General features: G+C 37.7%; 1 protein-coding gene across 5 annotated transcripts in view; it reads left to right on the top strand.

Moving 5' to 3' along the window:
• Positions 1-23,801, top strand: part of GLIS1 (GLIS family zinc finger 1) — a 220,509-nt gene that overhangs the window by 98,132 nt on the left and 98,576 nt on the right. For all 5 annotated transcript variants that reach the window (XR_009631356.2, XM_060773532.2, XM_060773530.2 and 2 more), the window contains one exon: positions 753-1,854. Coding sequence is in view for 4 of the 5 variants with exons in the window: in XM_060773532.2 (XP_060629515.2) it covers positions 753-1,854 (1,102 nt within the window). In the remaining variant the exon portion in view is untranslated. The remainder of the gene's footprint in view (positions 1-752; positions 1,855-23,801) is intronic.

Below are 23,801 nucleotides of genomic sequence, written 5' to 3' on the forward strand. Positions count from 1 at the left end.
TAGAACAGTCTGCTCAGAGTGAAAAAAATGTATGCCTTGTTCTGTTGTTTTCAAATAAGAAACAAACATGGCTCTGGGTTAAATAATTTGAAAGTGTGACTTGTTTTTTTTCCCTGGACATGGTAGTAAAATTCCAAGAGTTCTTGATTCATGTAATTTTACTAAACTGTGTATAATTGGGAAAATGTGGCTAGAGCTAATGAGTTGTATTTTGCCCTCATTTCCCACACAAGACCCAGAGAGACATTTAAAAGGATCCTGTCGTTTTAAGAGAGCCAGCATGGAATGGAGGATTGTGTTTTGAATTCTAGGAGATCGAGCTTCAAATTTCCTCTGGGTTATGAAAACCCACTGGGTGAGCTTGGGCAAGTCACTCTCAGCTTCAGAGGAAAGCAATGGCAACCCCCCCCCCCCCCCCCGAACAAATCTTGCCAAGTAAATGCTACGATCAGTTTGTCTCAGGGTCTCCATAAGTCAGAAAGGCAAAACGAGGACATTGTTTTGAAAATGGCTGCACAGGTACGTTACACTGCGTAAAGGAAACTAGTATACAAAAAGCTTCCCATATTTTAAAAAGCATTTATGTTTTTTTTTCAAATGCATTTTATTATGTGGGTCAAAAAGGTAATTAATATCTACATGAATTAAAACAATGTTCAGGTAAGTAAGGGTTCTAATAAAAATTGTATCTTGCATGTAAATAGTAAAAAATGCCTTTCCACTTAGTGATGATAATCAAAACTGTGTTGCAGGCCTCCGTCTTTTCGCGAGTCAGCAGACTCTACCACGGCATGCATGAATGGGAGCCACACTACTCATCATATAAAACAAGAGCACCCAAGCCAGTATAAAGGACTTTCTGAGGTTTCCGCCTACAGAGGCATTGCTGAAGGAATGGAACTGAGAAGCTCGGGCAACCTCCATCCTGAAATAGACCTCATGAACAATGGCCTTACAAATTCACTTTCATCATACTTGTTTAATAATGAACATTGCTCCTCCCTGAGCTCAGTGTCACTCAGCAGCCCTCAGCATTTGAGCAGACACCAGGCAAACAACCTGAAGAAGAGATGCCTTTCCATGCTGCCGTCTTCTGCCGATGGGATTGATATTACAACTATCATTCACACGTCACAGACGTCACTGGTTACCTGCGTGAATGGACTGCGGACTAATTCGTCAGGCATTTCCTCTTCTCCTGGAGAGATTACTCTCCACGGAGCACAGAAACCTTCTCGCCCCCAGTCTTGCTCCCACCCTGGAAACCATTGCCATCTTCCTTCCCCTTCTGTATGCCTTGTGCCTGTTTCCTCTGAAATCACCCGATTGGACTGTGACCATCCGCCAATGCAGCAGCCGGGTGAAAATGGAAGCCGCTGCTTTATCACGAACAGTGCTAGTGCTACTCAGCAGGATACTTCACTTAGCAACCAGAAGGTGAATTTTTTGAAACAAGAACCACTGGATGAATATTCCCCTTCCTCAGATCTTTTTCAGCACCACCAAGAGCTGCCACCACCTTATCATTTACACCAGGCACGAAACCAAAGTCAAGCGACGCTCTCACATTTACATCCCTCCATGTCTCCAAAGTCTCTTCAAATGAGTGAAGGAGACGAGCAGGACACCAGCAATGGAAAACAGGCCTGTCGGTGGATTGACTGTAGCGCTGCCTATGATCAACAAGACGAACTGGTCCGCCACATAGAAAAGACACATATTGATCAACGGAAAGGGGAGGATTTCACTTGCTTCTGGACAGGTTGTGTCCGTCGGTACAAGCCTTTCAATGCCCGATATAAACTGCTGATCCATATGAGAGTTCATTCTGGCGAAAAACCAAACAAATGTATGGTAAGTCTGGAATGTATTTATTTGACTAGAAATATGATGAGGTCCCCTCCTTTTAAAAATATTCTTCAAAATCTAATTATTGTGTTTTACTGTTAACATATTTTGTTATATTTCTAAACAGAATCGGACTGGAAACATATTCTGAATCCTTTCCAGTCTTTGCTGTCTAAGAGTATATTTCCACTACAATTATATTGGTCTGTGATGCTTCCATGGGGGAACAGTGGGGAGGAGGATGGATGGAATAATCGTATTTCTGAGAGGAAGTGCTTGAATTATGAAGGTAATGTCAGCGAATAATGTTTTGTTGCCCTCATCAAAAAGCTTAACATTTAATGCGGTGGTTTGTTTTTGAAGTAGCCTCTGAAACATCCATGAGATGATCAAAGTAACCTGCAGCAATTTGACATAAAATGAGGAGAGGGTTTTGTGCCCCAGGCAACATTTTAAATCAAGAAGCACATTTAATGAAAATTCTTTTCATTCTGCTTTTTGAACGGTATCCCAATAGAGCAGAAACCTTTGAAATGACAGATTACAGAAAAGGAAGAGAATCCTAGCATTTATTAACAATTAAAATTGAGCATGTAATATTACTTGAAGGGGGGTGGGTTTCATTTTATGTTTAAAACAACAGCATCAAGAGTTTTGAGATGACCAATAAAGTTTTTTTCTTTTCAAACCAGGCATTTTCAGATACATAATAATTCCAAAGAAGACATCTCAGGGACACTGTTGTCTCTGTATTATTACCATAATGTGGGCAATTAAAATAAAAGCTAATGACTAGCAATTGGCTTTCCACATGCTGAAAGCATCCATAATACGAAACCCTGAATAGAATAGATAACAACAAGACAAGATTGGCCAGAGCTTCCAAACCCAGCTGTGAAATATGAAACTTTTGTTTGCAGCCCCAAAAGTATTGCTTACAAAAGAATAACCACACCAGCAGATTGGGTTGCCTCATCAAAATGTCATCAAGATGGAGTACACGGAGATATAGGGTGTGTTGACTAGAGTACAGTTGATATACTTTCTGTAAAAAGGAATACCCACCACATATTATGGCCTCAGAAATGAGAGGCATACCCTTTGAAGGTTTTCAACTCAAGTGATGTACGATATGATAATTTTACAACAAGTTATATGCCACTGTTGATTCAGTACTATGGAAATGTATGTACATTGCCTACTTAGCAGAGTCTTTGAATGAGAAGCCTGGTAGGTTGCTTATCTTCATATGACAATATGGCAGGACTTTTGGATCCAGATTTGCTGTTTTAGCCAACTGAGAATCTTCACACCCCATATTTAATGGTGCTGGTGAGAACAAAGATGTGTGAGAGTGTTAATGTTACCACCATTTAATACAATTGGACATGATCTTTTTTCATATCTGTGGTCCTGGAACCAAACCCCTGTGGATATGGCGGGCCCACTGTATATTCCTATGAAACCATAGGGCACATCTAGACAGACCAAATAATGTGAGATGTAAGTGGCAGAGAATGAAGCAAAGCCAACGTGCAGCTGTTCAGGGTCAGGTCTGGAGAGGTAGTCTCCAACCCATTTCCTGTGGAGGATTTCTTTTTTCAATTCCCCCTGCTTCAGTGTGCATGTGCAGATCACCTGTCACTTGATTGGTCTTGCTGTACAATGTAGTTTGTACCTGGGCACAGTGATGCACAATAGAAGACGTTTTTCAAAACGCCACACACCTTTGCTTATTCTGGGGTAAGATCTCTAAGACGTCCTTCTGAACATGTGCACACCATATGTCATTTGCATGTCATGTTTTTGAGATGCCTTCAATCCATGTTAAGTGTTGGTGTGGATGTGCCAGTTTTATCTCTATCTTTTGGCACATCCAAGGATACATAAAGGATTGTGTGAAGAAGCAAAATGGTGTGGACAGAACTATTTGTGTGGACAGAACTATTTTCTTCAGTGGATCTGAGAAGGGTGCAATTCTTCTCCCTTCCTGCAGTATATTGTGCATCTTCAAGTCCTCTTTGGAAGTGCTAGAGAACTCTCCAGGGAAGGTATTTAGGTAGTGCTACACGGGAATAGGTAGCAAAAGAAGATGCCATTGTGTTGATGGGTGTCCATTAGTAAGCATCTGCTTTTTTTCTGTATATAGGAATCAATCTACCATATATGTACGTATGTTTTTATTTATGAGTAGTTTCACTTTCTTATGTTAGACATTCTTTATTTGATTTCTTACCTAATAATTTGAGTTATGAAGATTGGAGGCGTATTGTTTCTTTCAGCCCTAGTAATTTGATGTGTGAGCTATAAGTAGTGAATAATGCTTATTTAACAGAAATAATAATAATGTATTGTCAAAGGCTTTCATGGTCAGAATCACTTGGTTGTTGTAGGTTTTTTTGGGCTGTATGGCCATGTTCTAGAAGCATTCTCCTGACGTTTTGCCTGCATCTATGGCTGGCATCCTCAGAGGTTGTTAAGTCTCTGAGGATGCCTGCCATAGATGCAGGTGAAACATCAGGAGAGAATGCTTCTAGAACATGGCCATACAGCCTAAAAAACCTACAACAAACCAGTAATAGTAATAATAATAATAATAATAATAATAATCCTAGACATTAGGGAAGTGTTCAACTTGTGATCAAATATTAAAGCCAGCACAGTGACCTTGTTTGCTGTGTACTAATTTTGTTATATATCAAATAATATGTTGGGAAGGGTTTGATTTGTGATTTCGTGATACAAAATCCAGCATATATATTGTTTGCTGTGTCATACTGTGTTTTTGTGACAGTAAAATAATAATAATACAGGGCACACAATTTTTCTTATCAACTATATTACTTTCTAGAAAGATGAAGAAAGTTCTTAATTACAAAAATTACCACTAGCTAACATACTAAAACAGCAAAGATAATTGCATAAAGTTAGATTTGGTAAATATTTGGTTTATTTGAATTTTTTTGAAAAGATAATTTATTCTTAGTGTTAGAAATTTAGAACTGAAAATATCTGGGTTGCTCAGCCAAGTTCAATGTATAATATTAAAAATCTTTTAAACCAAATTTTCTTCATTTTTCTCTTCCCGTTTAAAACTTTATTTTCAGGCTAAAGAAGCTCAGATAGTTTTTTAAAATACTGATGAAAGATGTGATACAGAAATCTAGGCACAGCAAGAAATACTCTCCACATATTCTTTGAACTGTGTCTTTGACAGCTTTTGAATGGCAGTTTTCTAATGTTACCTTTGCTGTTAGATGTTTTGCACAAACCAGTTCTTGTAATTCATGTTGAGGAATGCTTTGAGATTACTATCGTGATGTCATTGTGTTAATCTGTATTGAAAAATGAATGATTTCAGTTCAGTATTTTGAGTGTGCTTTGTATTCCAATAATAATTGGGGACCAGCCATTACACAAGCGACTGTGCAGTTTTGCGCCGACTGTGAAAGAGTTTATGGTAAGACTAGGTGTATTCGTTTAGAAAAGGAGAGTTGAGGGGAAAAGAGGGTTAAATATTTGAAATAACGAATGCATTATTAAGATCCTGAGTTTGCCACTGAAGTAAGCTATGACTCTGGGCTGTTAAAAGCATCTTTCTTTCAGCATTAGTTGAAAAAATGTTCTGAAGTCAAAATCTTAAGCGCTGAGCTCACCTATTTGAAATGAGCATTACTTGGGAGTCTGTTTATTTGCAGAATATAATAAAATGTTATTACTAACTATAGTATACATTTTTGTTCCGTAATACTTGAAAATTTTGGATAAAATTAATAATTATGAGTTCAAACAAGGTATTATTTTACACACTTTGACATCCTTGCCCCATGTAAAAATAATTTGCAGAGTTTTGTGTGTTTAAAAGACTTGGGTAAGTAAGAATCAACAGGCTTTCTGTTGTTCCTCATTCCCTTTCCCTTCCCTCTCCTGTCAGAAAGACATTTCTTCTCCTGTTGCTTCCAGTACCCTTCCAAAGCACATTCTTGCTTTCTTTGAGTCTGGGTATCTTTCCAGTCTGTTCAGCAAAAATTGCTGGCTAAATCTGCGTTGAGCGTGTTCAAGGGAGGCTGGCAACAAGTAGCTCCCTGTCCGTGTGCATAAAAGCTCCTGTCCATGTAAAATTATTAATTTCTTATGACAGGCCTTGCTACTATGTACTGTAATAGACAAAGGAATTTTGGAATTCAGGCTACTTGAGAACAGGAAGTACATGAGACATTTTGATTGAAAAGTAAATGGTCCACTAAAATGGCAGTTAATCCTTTTATTATCTTTCCAACAGCAGTTTCCACAGTATACTTTCATGAGGTAAGCTTCCCTTCAGTCCAACTGTAACACTCATCATTACAGCTGGTTTAAATTTAGCCCGTGTGCTTCTCTTCTCAGTGGAAAAGCAAAAGTCTATCTGCTGTAAAGGAATTACTGATATTTTTGGGTTCTTTCTTCTGTTTTGGTGCCAACATCTCTATGAGTACTCTTTTTATTTTCTGTTCAATGTTTTAATTAATTGATTCCTTCTTTACATCGTGTCCTTTCATTCGTGTGGGTTTGTCATTTGTTTCGTTTCTGGTCTTGCTGTCTTTCTTCTTTGGGCTATGTAAGTAGTCTGAAGGAAACTACCTAATCTCTTTGCAATATCCTGTTATGTTTCATACTTAACTTGTGTTATTTTAGTTTTATTAAATTTGGTGCTCATCTGCATTATGATCAAAAATATATCCAACAAAAATAATGATGCAATGCCTCTCAGATCTGAACTTTTGAAGATTAATTTCATGCTTTTTTAGATTTGATGTCCCAGACAATTGGAATTTTGATTGTCTGAGAGAAAAAATTAACTAGCTTACATGTTTTCGGTTTAGAAAATAAAAACAAAACAAGAGGATTTCTCACATTGTTTTTTTGTCCCACTGTCATTTTTAGTAATAATGAATAGTGACCCCAGTAATCTTTAATAATAATATTTAAGGCCATGCTTTCAAATGTAAATGTGTTATTTGAGTGAATGTGTGCCATTGTAAACCTAATATTCAGCTACACAGCTTTGTCTTCTGTGTTATACTGCTTAAATAAAATTACAGTGATGCTGCTACAGTTAACAGTGTTTGTGTCTAATGTAATTTGTGATGAATGAATATCACTACTCCTATTGGATTACTACTGTGGAACACTTTAAAAATTGCCCTTGATGTAAATGCTTTCTTGGGACCAACCTTCCAAGGACTAGGTTCTGCATGGATTGTCTTTAAGTGCAGCAGCCAGTTGATAAGGGAGGCATTTGGTTTGTTTTTTAATGTAAAGTTGACTCTTTTGTTGATGCTGTTGATGATGAGTAGAATGTGAAGAAGACTCTGTATATTGATATGATGATTTCAATGCCCAATTACCCCGATTAAAGTTTTTGACTTTAGTTTTAGCTGAGATAGATAAAACTGTAGTGTCAAAGGCTTTCATGGCTGGAATCACTGGATTGTTGTAGGTTTTTCGGGCTATGTGGCCATGTTCTAGAAGCATTCTCTCCTGACCTCACAACCTCTGAGGATGCTTGCCATAGATAAAACTGTGTGGTAGACAATTACAATATGTATGGCAAAAGGCTTGTGACTGATTGTAGGATCATTATTGAACATATCCTTTGGCAATAATTGTGAAGAAACAGTGCTTTTCTGCCATATCTTTGGCTTGCCCATGTTCTGTCACAGTTAATCTTCTCTTGCACAGGAACACTAAAGTTTGGAACATGTTTACTGAGATCATTAAGTATCAAAACAAAATTTGGATGTGAGCGATTATCTGAATGCATTGTGATTGGCTTCAGGCCTCATGATTGCCCTAATGTTAGATTGAGGAGCTTGTGACTGTCCTGATGTTGTTGGACTGCAGCTCCCAAGCCAGTCCCGGATTTATGATGTGCACCAGTGGTTCACAAGAATGAAAATATGGTGCGCGATCTCACCATTGCTACATCGTTGCTCAAAATCAAGCGGCAACGAGAGCGACTGGTCTCACACACGCCTCTTATAGTGCCTAAGCAATTGAGATGTTGGGAGGGGAGAGGCTTACTACCCACAAAATACTACAACTACCACATCAGCTCAAGATTTATAAATATGAGTTTCTGTGGGCAAGCAGATTATAACTACTGGATGGCATATGTTCTGTATCAGAAACTAGAACTGATGTGGTCTATCCAATGCAATTTTCTGAATCAGCACCCCAAATAACCAAACCAAATCTAAAGTCAACCAAAATGGATTGATAACCCTTTTGGTACTAATGTTGGAGAGTGGTCCCTGGTCAAAGTAGTCCCTGGTCAAAATCCACTGCTCTAAAGAGACGGAATTCAATGCCACCCCTATTTAGTCACTAAGTTTTAGGGACATACTGAACATCAGTGAAACAGGAACAGTATTGTCCATCAACCAGTTTGGATTAGATTTGATAGCAGTAGGTGAGCATGGGGACAACGCCATATGTCTGGGACCTTCATGCAAGGTATAGCTTGTGCCCCTTGCCCCGAAGGATCACAGAATGAATAAATGAATGAATGAATTAATAAGACCTTTTTTTCTATCATGCCCTATCTCCCCAGTTTACAACTATATGTTGTAAACTGCCCTGGGGACGCAGGGCAGTTTACAACATATAGTGAGGCAGACATTCAATAACGTGTAAAAATACAAAATAACATAAAGCAAAAGATAAAACCCAATTTACATTTGCACAAGCATAAAAAATAATCGGACAATTGAACACAGACCATTACAGAATAGTCATATAGTAGTTGTGACACTTGGAGGTCCAAAGAGATCTTAGTGGTTTGAAATGGTTTTTCATCATAGATTGTAATCATAACTCTCTTTCTGGATGGGGTCCTTGGGCCTCAGGGTAATTCCTTAATTGTGGACCTGTAGCTATGTTGTTATATGGACATTAATTGTAAGTGTGGCCTAACTTCTAATTGAACTTAATAGAGACAGGCAAAGACAATTTAAATAAATAAATAAATAATGAATTTAGGTTTGCTAAAATTCAATGCTATAACTTTTCAACATTCTGTTGTTTCATAGTTCTCCAGGATAGAGTCAATCCTTCCTTTCTGACTGTGCTGTCTTGAGTAATTCAAACCCCGTCTATGCCTTGTGTCTTCTCTGTTAAATCCACACCTGATCTCTGTCAAAACCAAATCCTATCTGTTCCAAACCCCACATGGCTCTCTCAAAGAGAAGCCTCATATATTCTGTTCACCTGCAGCCCTTCTTCACAGCCTCCCAAGCTGCAATTGGCTGCCCCCAACAGATCTGCCCAGCACCTTCTTTCTCTACTGACATCGCACTTTTCTCCCAACATTAAGATTCAGGGAGGCTTAATAAATCGTAAAACATGGTGGCAATAATATCAAAGGCCCATTTAGAGAGATGGCCTTTGCTTTTCAAAATGCTACAGTTTCTGCCTTTGAAAGCAAGCTACGCAATAGAGGAGCTATGTCTACATCATACCATTGATTGAGGAATGATTCCTAGATAGATGCTATATGCTGAGATCTTCTAAAAGTAGTTGACAAAATTGTCCAAACAGTATTCATCTTTAAGACAGATTTATGGATACCACACCCTTTTATTTTGACAATATAAATCAGTTAATCAACAAATCAAATCAGATGTTTTAGTGATATCTTGGTGCTTTTTGTGCAGTCTTCAAGGTGCAAATCTCACTGCTGCATATATTGCTCTTTCTCATGTCTGCTTTCTTTTTTGCTTTCCTTGCTGATATTCTTTATTAGTTTTGGTACCACTTACCTTTCTTTGAGACTTAAGATCTTTTTCCCCAGAACTAAAGCTTTCTCTCATTGAGATTAAATCTTTGTTTATGTGGCTTGATATAGCCAGATCTCTTCAACCTTGCTTCTTCCAGATGCTTTGGACTACAATTGCCATCCTCCCTGACTCCCTTCAATACACCCTGAGTCTTTTCGGGAAGATAAGGCGGGGTACAAATATTTGAAATAAATTGAAATAAAAATAGGGTGGATTATTATTATTATTATTATTATTATTATTATTATTTATTATCCCCCAACCAGTAGATTACAATTTCCATAATCACTCAAGTTGTTTTACTATGTGCCAGATAAATTCTCATTTGATGGGGTTTCTATAATTTCTTAATATGAATTCATATGCAGGGAAAGAAGATATAAGTCAGCTCTGATTTGAAAAGAGCCCTACCATTAAAATGTCAATTTTCTTAATTTTTTGCCTTTTTAATTTAATTTTCAAAATTGATTTTGTCATATTAAAACCAAGCGGAATGAATTTGTACCATCTTTTATTCGAATTTCTTATTATGATGTGGGAGCTATGTGAATCAAATGACTGAAAGAGACTGTAAATTTGCCAGCAGAAATTTGATTGTTTTTATTATCTCCAACAAGCATTGGTTTTAGTCCTCTTAGCAACTTCAGCATGGTTTGAGAAAGAAACAAAAACAAAACAGATGTATCCAGTTCAAAAATTGATTTCAAAGCAATTCCATACTCTGTGGATAAATTGATGCACTTTGGTTATTTTTAACCAACCTCATGTCATTTTGACTTTCTATGTATACAAGCTAGTTTTCAGCCAGTGTTTTAGAGTTTGGGGAGCCACCACTTTATTTAATGTCAAGAGTGAGACCTTCTGGTGAAATCTCACTCAAATGCTGAAGATTCTAAATTTCCTTTCTTGGGTGAAAATGAGAACTTTGGAGATCTTCCAAGTGCTGGTGCCACTGGAGAAATGGGGTTAGGGGCTTCACTTTCCCCATCCCCATGGTAGATAATGGGTTTATTATGTGGGAGGAAATTATAAGAAAACTGCAAAATGTATCATTTCACAAGAGCCAATATTTTCAGTTGAGACAGCTTTGCAACTCAAATATTTTCTAATTATTGCCAGTTAAGAGCTCTAGCAACAAATGATGTATTTGGAGGATGGGGTGAGGGTGGGGAGGATTGAAAGGGACAGATTAAAATAATACAGATTCATAATTCATAATAACTATGATTCAAAACCATTTAAAACTGGCTATAATGCTATGTCATCATTTTCAACATTCCTTCAGGTAAGCTCTTTTTCTCCAGTGGTATGTAATCCTGGCAAGGTGTCGTAAAACTTTGAAAGCAAATGAATTGAAGCATCAAAACTATAGCAATGAGCTTATTCTGCCTTCTATGTGTATGAAAACTGCCCAAATAATTAATCATATTAGAATCTTACAGCAGGGTCCATTTTGCTAATAATAGGACTTAGATTAACACTGAAACTAGTCAGTGTTTGTGTGGAATTTATTAGATTATAATTAGTATGGAATAACTATTTTTATTACATAATTTATTGGGAGTTGTAAAACTTTCCTAATTTCATTGGCCATATTTAAATTTAAGAAAAAAATTACGTTTTAGAAATAGCAGGGAGAAAGAAATTGACTGATAGCAGTTTGTCTTAGGGATAAATTCACTCTCACAACAACTTTGGTGCAGAAATGGTTTATTTTCATTGAATATTGAATTATTAATATGTATGTTTGGAAAATACTTTGCTTTCATGAATTAGATTTTAATTAAAACTGAGATATAAGGGGAAAAAATAAATGGTAATAATTCTATTAGTCTGTGTGATTCTTTCTTTGTGCTTCTTGCACATGAAATAAACAGGGCATGTTGTTAGTTCAGCTCTCTGTTTTTGTATTATTCTTGCTGTGTATACAGATAGTGTCCACAAAGAGGTTCCTGTGTTCAAATACCTTGTAACTTGTTTAGTTGAATAACTTATCTTGGTCTTTCTTTTGAAAGTGCACCCAAAGGCATTTGAAAATGGGAAATGGAAAAAGTATGTTCTCATAATCCAACTCCACAAAGTTTGCACAACCTACTCTTTGTTTCATCATCCCAACAATAAATCTTTCATTTGTGTCAGCTGAAAGTGCCTGCTGGGTCTGCAAGTGATTACATCTATGAAATGTGTTGATACTTTTGCAGTACATAGGTAAATGTTACAATAGGGAGTTGATCGAGTTTTTTTTAATGACTGGGCAGAAAGCTTCTTATAAAACATTTGGAACATGGAGTTGCTTTCAAGTGTTTAGAATCAAAGAACTGGAAGGGACCACAAGGCCCATCCAGGCCAAGCCCCTGCCATGCAGGAAAATACAATCAAAATAGTACTGATTCATGGCCATCCTGTTAACCTCTATATGCAAAGCTAAATTATTATCTCGAATATAAAAATCAAACTTATCTGATCAATGATTGCTCAGAATAAGGGTGAACTTGTAACAAGGGTGGGCAGCTTCTTGGGCTTCTTGTGTTGGTTCCATGCAGGACCTTAGACTACAGCTTTCATCTTATTTCTTGAATCAAAAAAGTTTGGGCCAAAAATGTGTATTGAAACATGAAAAAATGCATCTTCATAGCTACTAGCCTTTCACAGAGATCCAGTTGTGCTATACTTTGTACTGCAAAAGCTTGCTGAATAACAACAATGTTTTTGTGTTTTCTGCTGAATTTTGATGACGGTGTGGAATTCAACATAGCAGTTGTAAGTTGTCTGGTTATTTAATTGGTTCTCTATAGCTTCACAGAGAGGAGTTCGGTAGATACAATGGACTATCAAAATGTCAAATAAATGGATCCAAAAGGATATTAACCACGTGAGTCTTATTGAAGTCAAAATGACTAAACTGAGAGTGTTGTACCTTGGACAAATCAAGAATAATCTGACTCATTTGGAAAGGCCATAGCACTGGATAAAGCAAAAGGCAGTACCTATAGACAATCAATAATACTGTACTTTTATGTTGAAAACCAAAGCTTTGTTTGCATAGATAGTTGCTGTAGTATTTTAATTTTGTGATCCACATTAAGAATCTTACAAGCACAATTTCTTTTAGTAAGGATGCTGGATTTGTTCTCTTGTATGTAAGGAAGACGTGGCTAGTGTTGATTAGTTAAACTGAAGATCAGCCATTTGGTTTTTATGTCTGGAACAATAGGAGTTCCATTTTACTGTGGAAGTCTCCATATGACATTTTAGTGTCTTTGGCTCTTGCTTAAGAGGGTGGGAAATTAAAGAATTATTTGAAGATTTGAAATAATGGCTTTTGATGGAAGATTAAAAGAATGAACTCTGTCCAGATCACTAGACAACACTAAGGAAGACATGAAATAAAAGATTATTTGTTTGCTTAGAAGAGTTGAGGAAATGATAAGTAGGAGGTTGGATGAAAAAGAGAAGAACAAATTGGAAAGGATCAGTCATGAACTGAGACCTCTTGGGGAAATGAAATGATTTCATAGAAATGTCCACCGAGGAACCTAATGGTTTGAGTTTAAGAACTGTTAGGGGTTAATTTAGTTCGGGTCAGACTGAGGATATCCGACAGGATGAAAGGAAAAGCAATAGAGTGGTCATCAGCCAGTCCAGACATTGTTCAGCAAGTAAGCAATCCAGATAATAAGCCAGCAAAAACTACAATAGAGTCAGCAATTGTAGCCAATCCAAAGTCAAGAAAACACAAACATCTAAAAAGTGCTGCTAGTTTTCAAGAAGGAGGGTTGAAAGCAACAAGACTACCAGGCAGTAGCTAGGAGATTTGTAGCAGGAGCTTAATTAGGTTTGAGTCTCCTACTTAATAACTTCTGAAAACAACACAATCTCTCTTTTATCTGGAGAGGCAAATTCCTGGCAATCTGCTTCCTCCTGTCAATCAGAATCATCCTTCTCCAGAAGCAGATATGACAGGAAAAGTTATCCTGACTGGAACTTCTCTCTCACTATTTACTAAAAGGTTATTACAGTGATATCTATGAGAAATTTTCATTTTCAATGTGGTTTAAGTATTGCATCCCATGGATCACTTATTCTGGGACAATCCTTCAGAATTTTCCAGGTTCAGAGGCTGTTTGTTTATAGCAGTGATTCTCAACCTTTTTTTGACCAGGAACCACTTGACCAGAGGCCACCCTCCAACATTAGTACCAAAAGGATTATGAAATGGTTTTTGATCAACTTTAGATTTGGTTTGGGGTGCTGTTTCAGAAAATTGCATTGGATAGACCACATCAACTCTAGTTTTTGATACAGAACATATGCCATGATCATCAATGGGGAAGAATTGGCAGTCAGAATGAAAGGAGTGGAAATAAATAAAATAAAATAAATAAAGAGGATGGAGGCTCGTGGACCAGATTTTTGTCCTCGTGGCCCACTGGTGGTCCGCAGCCCACAGGTTAAGAACCGCTCGCTTATAGCTCTAGGCTGAAAAAGCAGCAGCTCTACATTTCTTCTTTCTCCTGAAGGTGATGCAGTTCACTGGATGTCTTTTGCAAAGCACAAAAACTCCTAGTGTGATAGTGTCACCTGCAACATTTTACTTCACAAGGAGTTGCTGGAGAGAGTGTGTGGCTAGTTTTAATGGTAGCCACACAATCAATGTTTGGCTTCAGTCTCAATCCTCTAAAGTTGGAATTAATATATAGCTAGCTCATTATGCTAATTTGAATAACTTGGTTCAAACTGATTTGGATTTGGAAGATGATGCTAACAAATCAGGAAAGTGACAACTCTCTCAAAGAATAGTATTACACAGAAGGCCAGAAAGTCAGAAGGAATGTAATTTCCAAGAAGGTTCTCTTCAACAAAATAGGGCCAAAGGGAAACACAGTGAGAAAATGTCTAACAGGTAGGAAAAGGATAATGTCTTAATAGCCATTTATTTAGTTAGCAAAGGACACCTCTTTCTTTCCTTTGGTATCTTGAACTCTAATTCCTTCCAATTCTGGGTTTTTCACTCTGGGTTTCCTCATGTGCATAGTGGTCTTTAGATCTCTCTTTTTAAAACAACTCTTGATCGGTGTAATGCAATATAACCAGTAAGGTGGGCCCTGTGATAAGACAGCAAATCATACCCAAATATTGGATATGACTTCTGTATCTATGCTCTAAGTAGAAATTGTGAGCAAGCTTGATACGAAAGGACTTTCCTTTGGAAAGAGTCCAGTTCAAACGTTCACAAAACACTTGAAAACAGTTGTATTTTTTTCTGCCACTTTTGATGCCTTCCATAGGACTCAGTCATTACCTTCTGTCAGCCCACAAGTGTACACATAAAGGCACCTTTAAATATTTTGGAGATCTTAGTCATGGTGACTGAAAGGTGACAAGTGAGAGGCAGGACTCAGTGGCAGATGCTCTCATATTGTTGTAGCTACAAATCTGCTCTGGGTTTCAATCAGCCCTATAAAGGATCTGTCCATAGTGCTGAACTCTTCCCTTTGGTTTCAGTTTGGCGTAAAAGCCAGGTTGAAACCCAAAGGGTATTCACTGTTCCACTGACATGAATGCCACAAGCCACTACTGGAAAGAACATTCTTCATAAGCTTCTAAGATGGTAGTAGCAGTTCATTATGCCATTTAATACTGCAGCACAGTATGACCTTTTCCCACCAGCCACAACTGGTTTCATGGCAAATGAAAATCACTCATATAAATTATTATTGTCTCCTCTTTAGTTTGCCTCGGTGTGCTTCATTACTGAAATAGAAGATTTAAATTTTATGTTTAACAAACTTGCTCTGAGGTTTTAAAGTTCATTTTTCTAAGGACAATCTATGAATGCATCCATTGTACCTTAAACAAAACCACATTTTTTTCATAGAAATCTATCTATTATTCACTTTAAAACCATGGTGTGGTGTCCAGAAATTATTTGAAAGAAAGGAATCAAATCTGAAACCTAGTCACCTTAGACACTGTTGAGCTGTGTTTTATATTGTGTGGTTTGGATTCAGACACTGCATTGAAAATGTTATAATTATTTTAAATGCATTGAAATGTATTGGGGGGGTGGGGGGAGGAATGGAAACACAGAATGGAGTGCTGGCTTAAATAAACTAACTAGCAAACAAACAGTAAACAATGATTTCCCAACTGTTTTTAGCCATTTTTTCCATTTTGATTATGAAAGAGATTGTGATCCTGATTTCTATTTTTCGTGTGTGATAGGACCTTATCACACTGAGATAAAGTCAGTTTATATCAGTATGCATCCCATATTTTTTTAAGACTGAATGTATACTGTTTTGAGGCAAGATGCATACTCTTCCGATCACACCTGATTATTATGATTTGTATGATTTGAAAACACTGTGCTTTGACTCATCACACCATGGAAGGCTGGTTCCCCCCAATCCATTCAAAACACTCCCTATAGTTATTTATTTATTTCATATACTTGTACCCCGCTCTTCACACCCCTGAGGGGGGACTCAGGGAGGCCTCACAGCAAACACCATTCGGTGTTAAAACACGGCAATTAAAATCAGGGTCCGAGTCAATTCATTGTCACTTTGAAATGGCTTATGTCTTTTTCATACAAGCCACTATTCAATGGTCAAATGCAAGGTCCCACAGCCAATTCTTGAGTTTCATTCTAAAGGACAGGGGGGAGTTGGCCAATCTGATGTCTTTGGGGAGGGAATTCCACAAACGGAGCCACTGTTGAGAAGGCCCTGTGTCTCGTCTCCACCAATATGACCTTTTAAAAAGTATCATTGCTGTTGGGATGCATACAGATTTTCCTATCACACACAAAAACAGCACTTCAGCAATGGAAGAATACATTCAAAAAACATGATTAGAATTCCGTCTGCAAATAATCAGTTTCTGTGATGCTTTACAAACATATTCCAATGGAATACTGATGGGATGTGGCAAACGTCATGTGATGGGACCCCTTTGAAATCATTCTTAGACACAGAAACTGATTATTTCCTAATGTGATAAGGCCCATAGCTAGAAATGTACATAATATTTTTTATTATTTGAGTCTGGTTTTAATGATAATACATCTGTATTTCTGATCAGGAAATAAAGAAAACCCCTAGTGTATAAATAACAATGCATATAGATTTGTAGCTATGTACACTTGAATGATGCTAAATGTACAAATATGTTACCCATGAAGACCCTATACACAGATTGCAAATTAATTCCATTTCACATATGATATTTCTATTTCTTTAGAACAAAAACTGTCCAGTACAGACGATGCTTTGTGTACATCATTCAGTAATCAAGTTTTGGCTTGAATTTGTTACTAATGCCATCTTGTTACAGTTATTGCATATGCACAATACAGTGAGGTAGCAAAGTGTTGCATTCCAGATATGAGGGAACTACAATTTCCAGCATTCCTCATAATTGAATATGATGGTTAAAACTGATGAGAGTTGAAGGCCAACAGCCTCTGGAAAGTCACACTGCCTACCCCTTCTATACAGAATTTTTCTGGATATAGCTCTATATCAAGTGAATTTTTCTCTGTTTGAAAGTTTAATTTATTCTCCTTTCCACTTAGTATCACTGATTCATATAAATGGATTAAAGACTAACATTAAAAATTTAAAAGGGATAAATAGCTGAGCAAGGTGGGGGACTGGGTGGAGAATAGATATAGTTATTCTGTTATTCTAAATTTGGAACAAAAAAAAACATAATGTACACTGTTCTCCTGCAATTTATAGCTGTAGAATGGTATCCAAATACCGTACTATTCACAAAAAAGCAGATTTTTCTTACATGGGATATTTTCAGAAGATTTAGTGCCATCTGCTTAAAATGAAAACATGGGCTTTAACAGGTTTTTAAAACGGGAAAAAAGAAGTATATAGGAAGCCAAAGAAAGCATCATCATATTCAAGGAAATCATTATTTTGTCTTCACATGTTTTCTAGGGGAATATCTTGTATTCTCAATTCTAAAGAAGCTAGAGACAAAACACACAGTGTACAGTTTTGTTTTGTATATTGATTACTGCTTCAACAATGCATTGACTCAGTACCCAAGCTTATTTCTCTAGGAAATATATGGACATCTTTCTCCGCTGTGTGTAGTTTCAGAGAAACACAATATCAGATTAAATGCACCTATTCCTGCAAAGGCACCAGTTTGTCAAAAGCCTCATCTACACTGACATATAACCCTGTTTCTGAATCCAGATTATTTGCTTTGAACTGGATTAGTCTTGTATGATTTTTACTAGTCTTGTATGATCCAGTTCAAATCAGATAATCTTGATTCAGAAACTGGACTATATGGCAGTGTAGATCCAGCCAGGAAGGATATTAAAAATAGCAACATGAAGTCCAAGGAATGATCCAATCAGCTCTAGGGTAGGGTTGTGTGGAAACAGTTAACCGGACGGAGCTATAAAAATATCCCAAATTACAAACACAGTTTAGAGCATAGTTATATTAATTATTTTTTTTATTTGTTCAGTTGCTTCCAACTTTTCATGACATCATGGAGCAGCCCACGCCAGAGCTCCCTGTCGGCCGTGGCCACCCCAGCTCCTTCAAGGTCGAGCCAGTCACTTCAAGGATACCATCCATCCATCTTGCCCTTGGTCAGCCCCTCTTTTTTTTTTCCTTCAATTTTCCCCAGGATCATTATCTTCTCCAAGCTTTCCTGTCTTCTCCTTATGTGGCCAAAGTACTTCAGTTTTGCCTCTAATATCCTTCCCTCCAGTGAGCAGTTGGGCGTTATTTCTGAAGTACGGACTGGTTTGATCTTCTTGTGGTCCAAGGCAATCTCAGAATTTTCCTCCCGTATCACAGTTCCTTCGCTCAGCCTTCCTTATGGTCCAGCTCTCACATCCATTGGTTGCTACAGGGAATACCATGCATTTATATAATTTGTATATCACCTTGATAAGGAGACTCATTATGTATCTTGTGAAATCCTACCAACTACTATGATATTTTTGAAAGAAGGTGCAAAGCGGCAAGAAAATGGAGGTCTGATTTAGACATGTACAGCTGATTCCCCCACACTTTCCCATAATGTCCTGGCAACCATGTGGCAGTGAGACACAGTTGGTCAGGAGGCTCTGCTCAATGGGCTATGTTGTATCAGATGAATGATCCCTAGAATTTGCTAGAGCTGTGATTCCCAGATTTTGATCCTCCAGATGTTTTGAGCCATCTCTTTGAATTCCAGACAGTTGACAAAGTGGCTGAAGCTTCTTAGAGTAAAAATCACAAACATCTGGTGTACCAAATCTTGGGATCCAGTGGACTAGAAGGATCTTCGACACTCAGGGCCTTTCTTGTACTGCAAGACTGATTCTTGATTCAACTGAGGCTGGATCTACATTGCTCTATATCAAAGAATCTGATCACAGATTATTTCCTTTGAACTGGATTTATGAGTCTCCATTGCCAGATAATGTAGGAGAAGCAGGTAATTTGAGATCCAATCCTGGGGTGTAGGGCAGTGTAGATCCAGTGTGAGCATTGCATCTGGTGGTTAGTGAGATGATAAGAAAACCCTCAAATGACATTGAAAACAAAGCCAAGCAGTAGTTATTTTGCAATTTGGTCTCAGGCTGGAGTTACACTGCCCTATATCCCAGGATCTGATCTCAGATTATCTGCATATCCCAGATTATCTGGCAGTGCATACTCATATAATCCAATTCATATAAGCAGATAATCTGGGATCAGATCCTAGGATATAAGACAGTGCAGATCCAGCAACTGAGGTTATAGTGAAAACCATCCTGCAGTGCTTCCTCTGCTTGTATAATAAGACAGAAGCTGCATCATATTGTTGTGTAAATAATTTGTGTAGATGGTATAAATCTATTGTAGAGAAAAATAATAATATATATGCAATCCAATGCAGTTGCAGTTTAGGTGTGTTTGTGCAATGGATTCATGCAAGCACTGCCTCCATCTATGAATTAAAATATCCTCTAAAATTGAAGTATAATCGCCAATATTCTTTGTCATGGCAATATTTTTTATCTGTATTATTAAGCCTTGTAAACTAACACTAATAGCTTAATTTAAACGGTTCTTCTAGAAATGCCGTTCAAGCTTGTGTTGTACTTTCCTTCGGTTTCATAATCTCCTTCCAAATTTATATTGGTTTCTGGAAAGGAGGACTCGTTAGGAGTGTTTTTCCAAATTGGCCACAATAATCCACTGAAATCTGCCAGCTGAATCATTGCTATGCTTGTGAAGTTGCCAAGCGTGCTGTTGGGGAGGGGTGAAATGTTCACAATACTGCTCTGTTATTCAAACTTCTTCTTACAACTGACTCCAAGATGTTGACTGAACTACATGTTCATTTGTTGCTCACAAGGCTTATTTGGTAAGCCTTTTGGCTTACCTTGGTTGTCTGTGTTGTTGCAAATGTCTATTTTAGAATACTTTCTATCTTGAATGAAAAATGCCTTTATATTACCATATAAGAATTGAGATTTTATTGAAGACATAGATTTGTATCAGATCTAATGTAGTGTAGTGGCTTGAGCATTGGACTGTGTTTCTGGAGACCAGGATTCGACTCCCCAATCAGCTGTGGAAACCCACTGGGTGACCTTGGGAAAATCACACTCTCTCGGCCTCAAAGGGAAACAAGAGAAACCCTCTCTGAACAAATATTGCAAAAAAACAAAACAAAACAAAACAAAAACAAAAAACCCTGTAATGTCTTGATTATAAAGTTACTGTAAATCAGAAATGACATGAAGGCACTAAGTAACAACAAGATGCCTCATTAAATGCATCTTGGTTATTGTAAATAAAGGAAGTTACTGATGACAGTTTCATAGAATCATAGAAACATAGAGTTGAAAGAGACCTCGTGGATCATCCAGTCCAACCCCCTGCCAAGAAGCAGGAAAATCGCATTTAAAGCACGCCTGAAAGATGGCCATCCAGTCTCAGTTTAAAAGCCTCCAAGGAAGGAGCCTCCACCACACTCCAGGGCAGAGAGTTCCATTGCTGAACAGTTCTCACAGTCAGGAAGTTCTTCCTAATGTTCAGGTGGAATCTCCTTTCCTTTCCATTATTCCACGTCTAGTCTCCAGGGCAGCAGAAAACAAGCTTGCTCCCTCCTCCCTATGACTTCCCCTCACATATTTATACATGGCCCTCATCATGTCTCCTCTTAGCCTTCTCTTCTGCAGGCTAAACATGCACATCTCTTTAAGCCACTCCTCATAGGGCTTGTTCTCCAGGCCCTTGATCATTTTAGTAGCTTTCCTCTGGAAACAGTCCAGCTTGTTGACATCTCCCTTCAATTGCAGTGCCCAGAATTGAACACAGTATTCCAGGTGTGGTTTATGTAACATTTTCTCATAAATAAACACTCACTATAGCAACCTTTCCAAACATTGTCCTCTCTGAATGTGTTGGTTTGCAACACCTAGCATCCTTAGCAAACATGGCCAAACAGAATGAGGATCATGGGTGTTGTTTATTTGTCACTGATAGCCATCACGTTGGCGGCAGTTGGTCAAATCCCTGTTATTAACAGCCCTGTTTAGATATTACATAATCAGAATGATGGCTTTATTGAGCCCTTCCACTGTAATGCAATCTTCTGGTTTTCTTCTTGCCTCCCACCAAACATTATCATATTTTCTAATGAGTCATGTCATCCCATTATGGAAAGCATTTCATCAGAATCTTATTACAGATGTCATGGATAGCATTGGATTTGACCATTAGTTTTCATCCTGAAGGAAGGATTGGATGTCGGTACTATTATCCATTTGGAACATATAGTTTTATAAAGATCTATATTTCACTTAAATGCATACTGAAGAAAGCAAGAGCATATCTCCTTTCTAGTATTGCTATATTCCAAAGGAGTATTTGCTATATTCCAAAAGATATTAGCTACCAGTCTGCTTACTCTTCATTATACCTTGTACATTTTTTTGGTTTTCTCAGTATTTTTGGAACCATTAAAAACATTACTTGCATCAGTCTAGGCTTCCCCAATCAAGATCTACTTCAATTACTGCTAGTTAACAGGTTTACAGGAATATAATATTATTTCACAGCCTTTTAATTTGTGAGGCAGTTTTTACAGCTCTTATTGGAACTGCAACTATGGTTTAAATGGGTTTGTTTATATGGGTTTGTTTATTCCAGCCTGAATTTAAGAATAAATCTAATTTGGCTGTAGAGGAAATGCTGTGGCTTTGCTACTATAAATTATTGTTCCCCACCAACTCTTTTTCATTCTGGCCTAGGCATTATGTTCATTGAAACACAAATAAATCATGGGGAGGGAAAAAGTTTGATCTATTTGCAAATATGTTATTGTTGCCGCCCAGTTTGGATTGAAGCTTGTTTTGGTAGATGAACACAGAACATTAGAGGCAGATTTGGTCTGCAGGTTTATAGTGTTCTCACTATAAAAAGCCATAATGATGTATGACAATGTGCAACAGGAAAATATTGGCAAAAGGATGCCACTGAGGAATATGCTGGTGGTCCTGTTCCCCTTCTAAGAGGTAATCCTAAATACCACGTGTGAACATGTTTGTAACAAAGCCATTCCTTTGTAGCCAGAACCTGTTCTACACTGTCCAATAGTCTGCAGCACTATTGCTTTGTTCTGGCATCATGTAGTCTTCAGTTTTGTGACACAGGATCAATTCCTGTGATGGGGCAAGAATAACTTTAGGCCCGAATTTGCCATAGCTCTTTATTCCGTGCTCTGGTGGTGTAATTCTGGAAAAACTGATGAGAGAGCAAGATGTGCTGGGCAAGTGAATTAAGAGTGGAGCAGAACTTGCAACTCTTATCTTCTAAGGTAGGATTGCTTCTAACCTCCATTATTTGCAGCTAAAGTTACAATTATTTATTTATTTATTTATTTATTTATTTATTTACTGCACTTGTAGACCGCCGTTCTCAGCCCTAGGGCGACTCACGGCGGTGTACAACATGTAAAAACAGGTACAATTTCCAGCATAAGAAATAACACAACAACATTAAACAACATCACTATCAATAATACCATTACACTAAATCATTCGTGCCGAATCATTGTTGAATCACAATCCAATCTTGTTATCCATGTTCCGTTCCAATCGTCATTGCCAGTTATTGCAGCACTTACTCAAACGCCTTCTCAAACAACCACGTCTTTAGTCTCTTGCGGAATGACATAAGGGAGGGCGCCAATCTGATGTCCACAGGGAGGGTGTTCCACAGCCGGGGGGCCACCACCGAGAAGGCTCTATCTCTCGTCCCCGCCAGGCGTGCCTGTGAGGCAGGCGGGATCGAGAGAAGGGCCTCCCCGGACGATCTCAAATAACATAGGAATAGCTTTTAATGATGACTGGATGCCATAAAGGAATTTTCTTCCACCTAGATGTCCCCCCTCATGCTGTCACACATAGTTTCTGAACATGTGGAGAAATTTAGAGTTGTCCACATTTAAAAGGAAACAACTGAAGTCAACAATTTCAGACAAGAATAGATCTGAAAATGTATCTTACAGATTATTCTAGTTCATATACCTCTAGTTCATATACCTCTTGGCTCCTTGAAGGAGAATATAGTAAGAATATAGAGGTTGCTGCATTTGAAACGACATTCTGCCCATATATTACAGTTTAGAAAGAAGGAAAACAATGTGAACTTACAGATTTCTCTATTTTACTCTGTGATGCCTGATATGTGTACTTGTTTCATACTCTTTCAGTTGTGATTAAAACTTAATTCTAAATGTATCACATGACTCTAAGTTGTGTTGATTTCAGTGAAACTTACTTCTGTGTGAAACTATTTTAGCAGTACAGCTTAAATCGAATGCAGATGTATTGAGGAGGAAATACAAACCCTACAGTGGTAACTCTATTTCTAGAAGTAGTTTTAGCAGTAAACTGGTTGTAAAAATGAATCCCTCAGCAAATATGTGTGCAAATTGAGTATTAAAGGCCAATCAGAGTTCTCTTGAAATAGGCTTTCTGCTTGGGCTATGTTCAATTCTCAATTCTGTCTCAATGCAAGTTTTATGAACTAAAAAAAGGTTGCAATGATTTAATTTGTCGGCAAGACGTTGCATATGTGCAGAACAGTGTCTGCACATTTTGGCTGGCCTTAA

The sequence above is a fragment of the Anolis sagrei genome, chromosome 4, assembly GCF_037176765.1.
Source record: "Anolis sagrei isolate rAnoSag1 chromosome 4, rAnoSag1.mat, whole genome shotgun sequence".
Lineage (NCBI taxonomy): Eukaryota > Metazoa > Chordata > Lepidosauria > Squamata > Dactyloidae > Anolis > Anolis sagrei.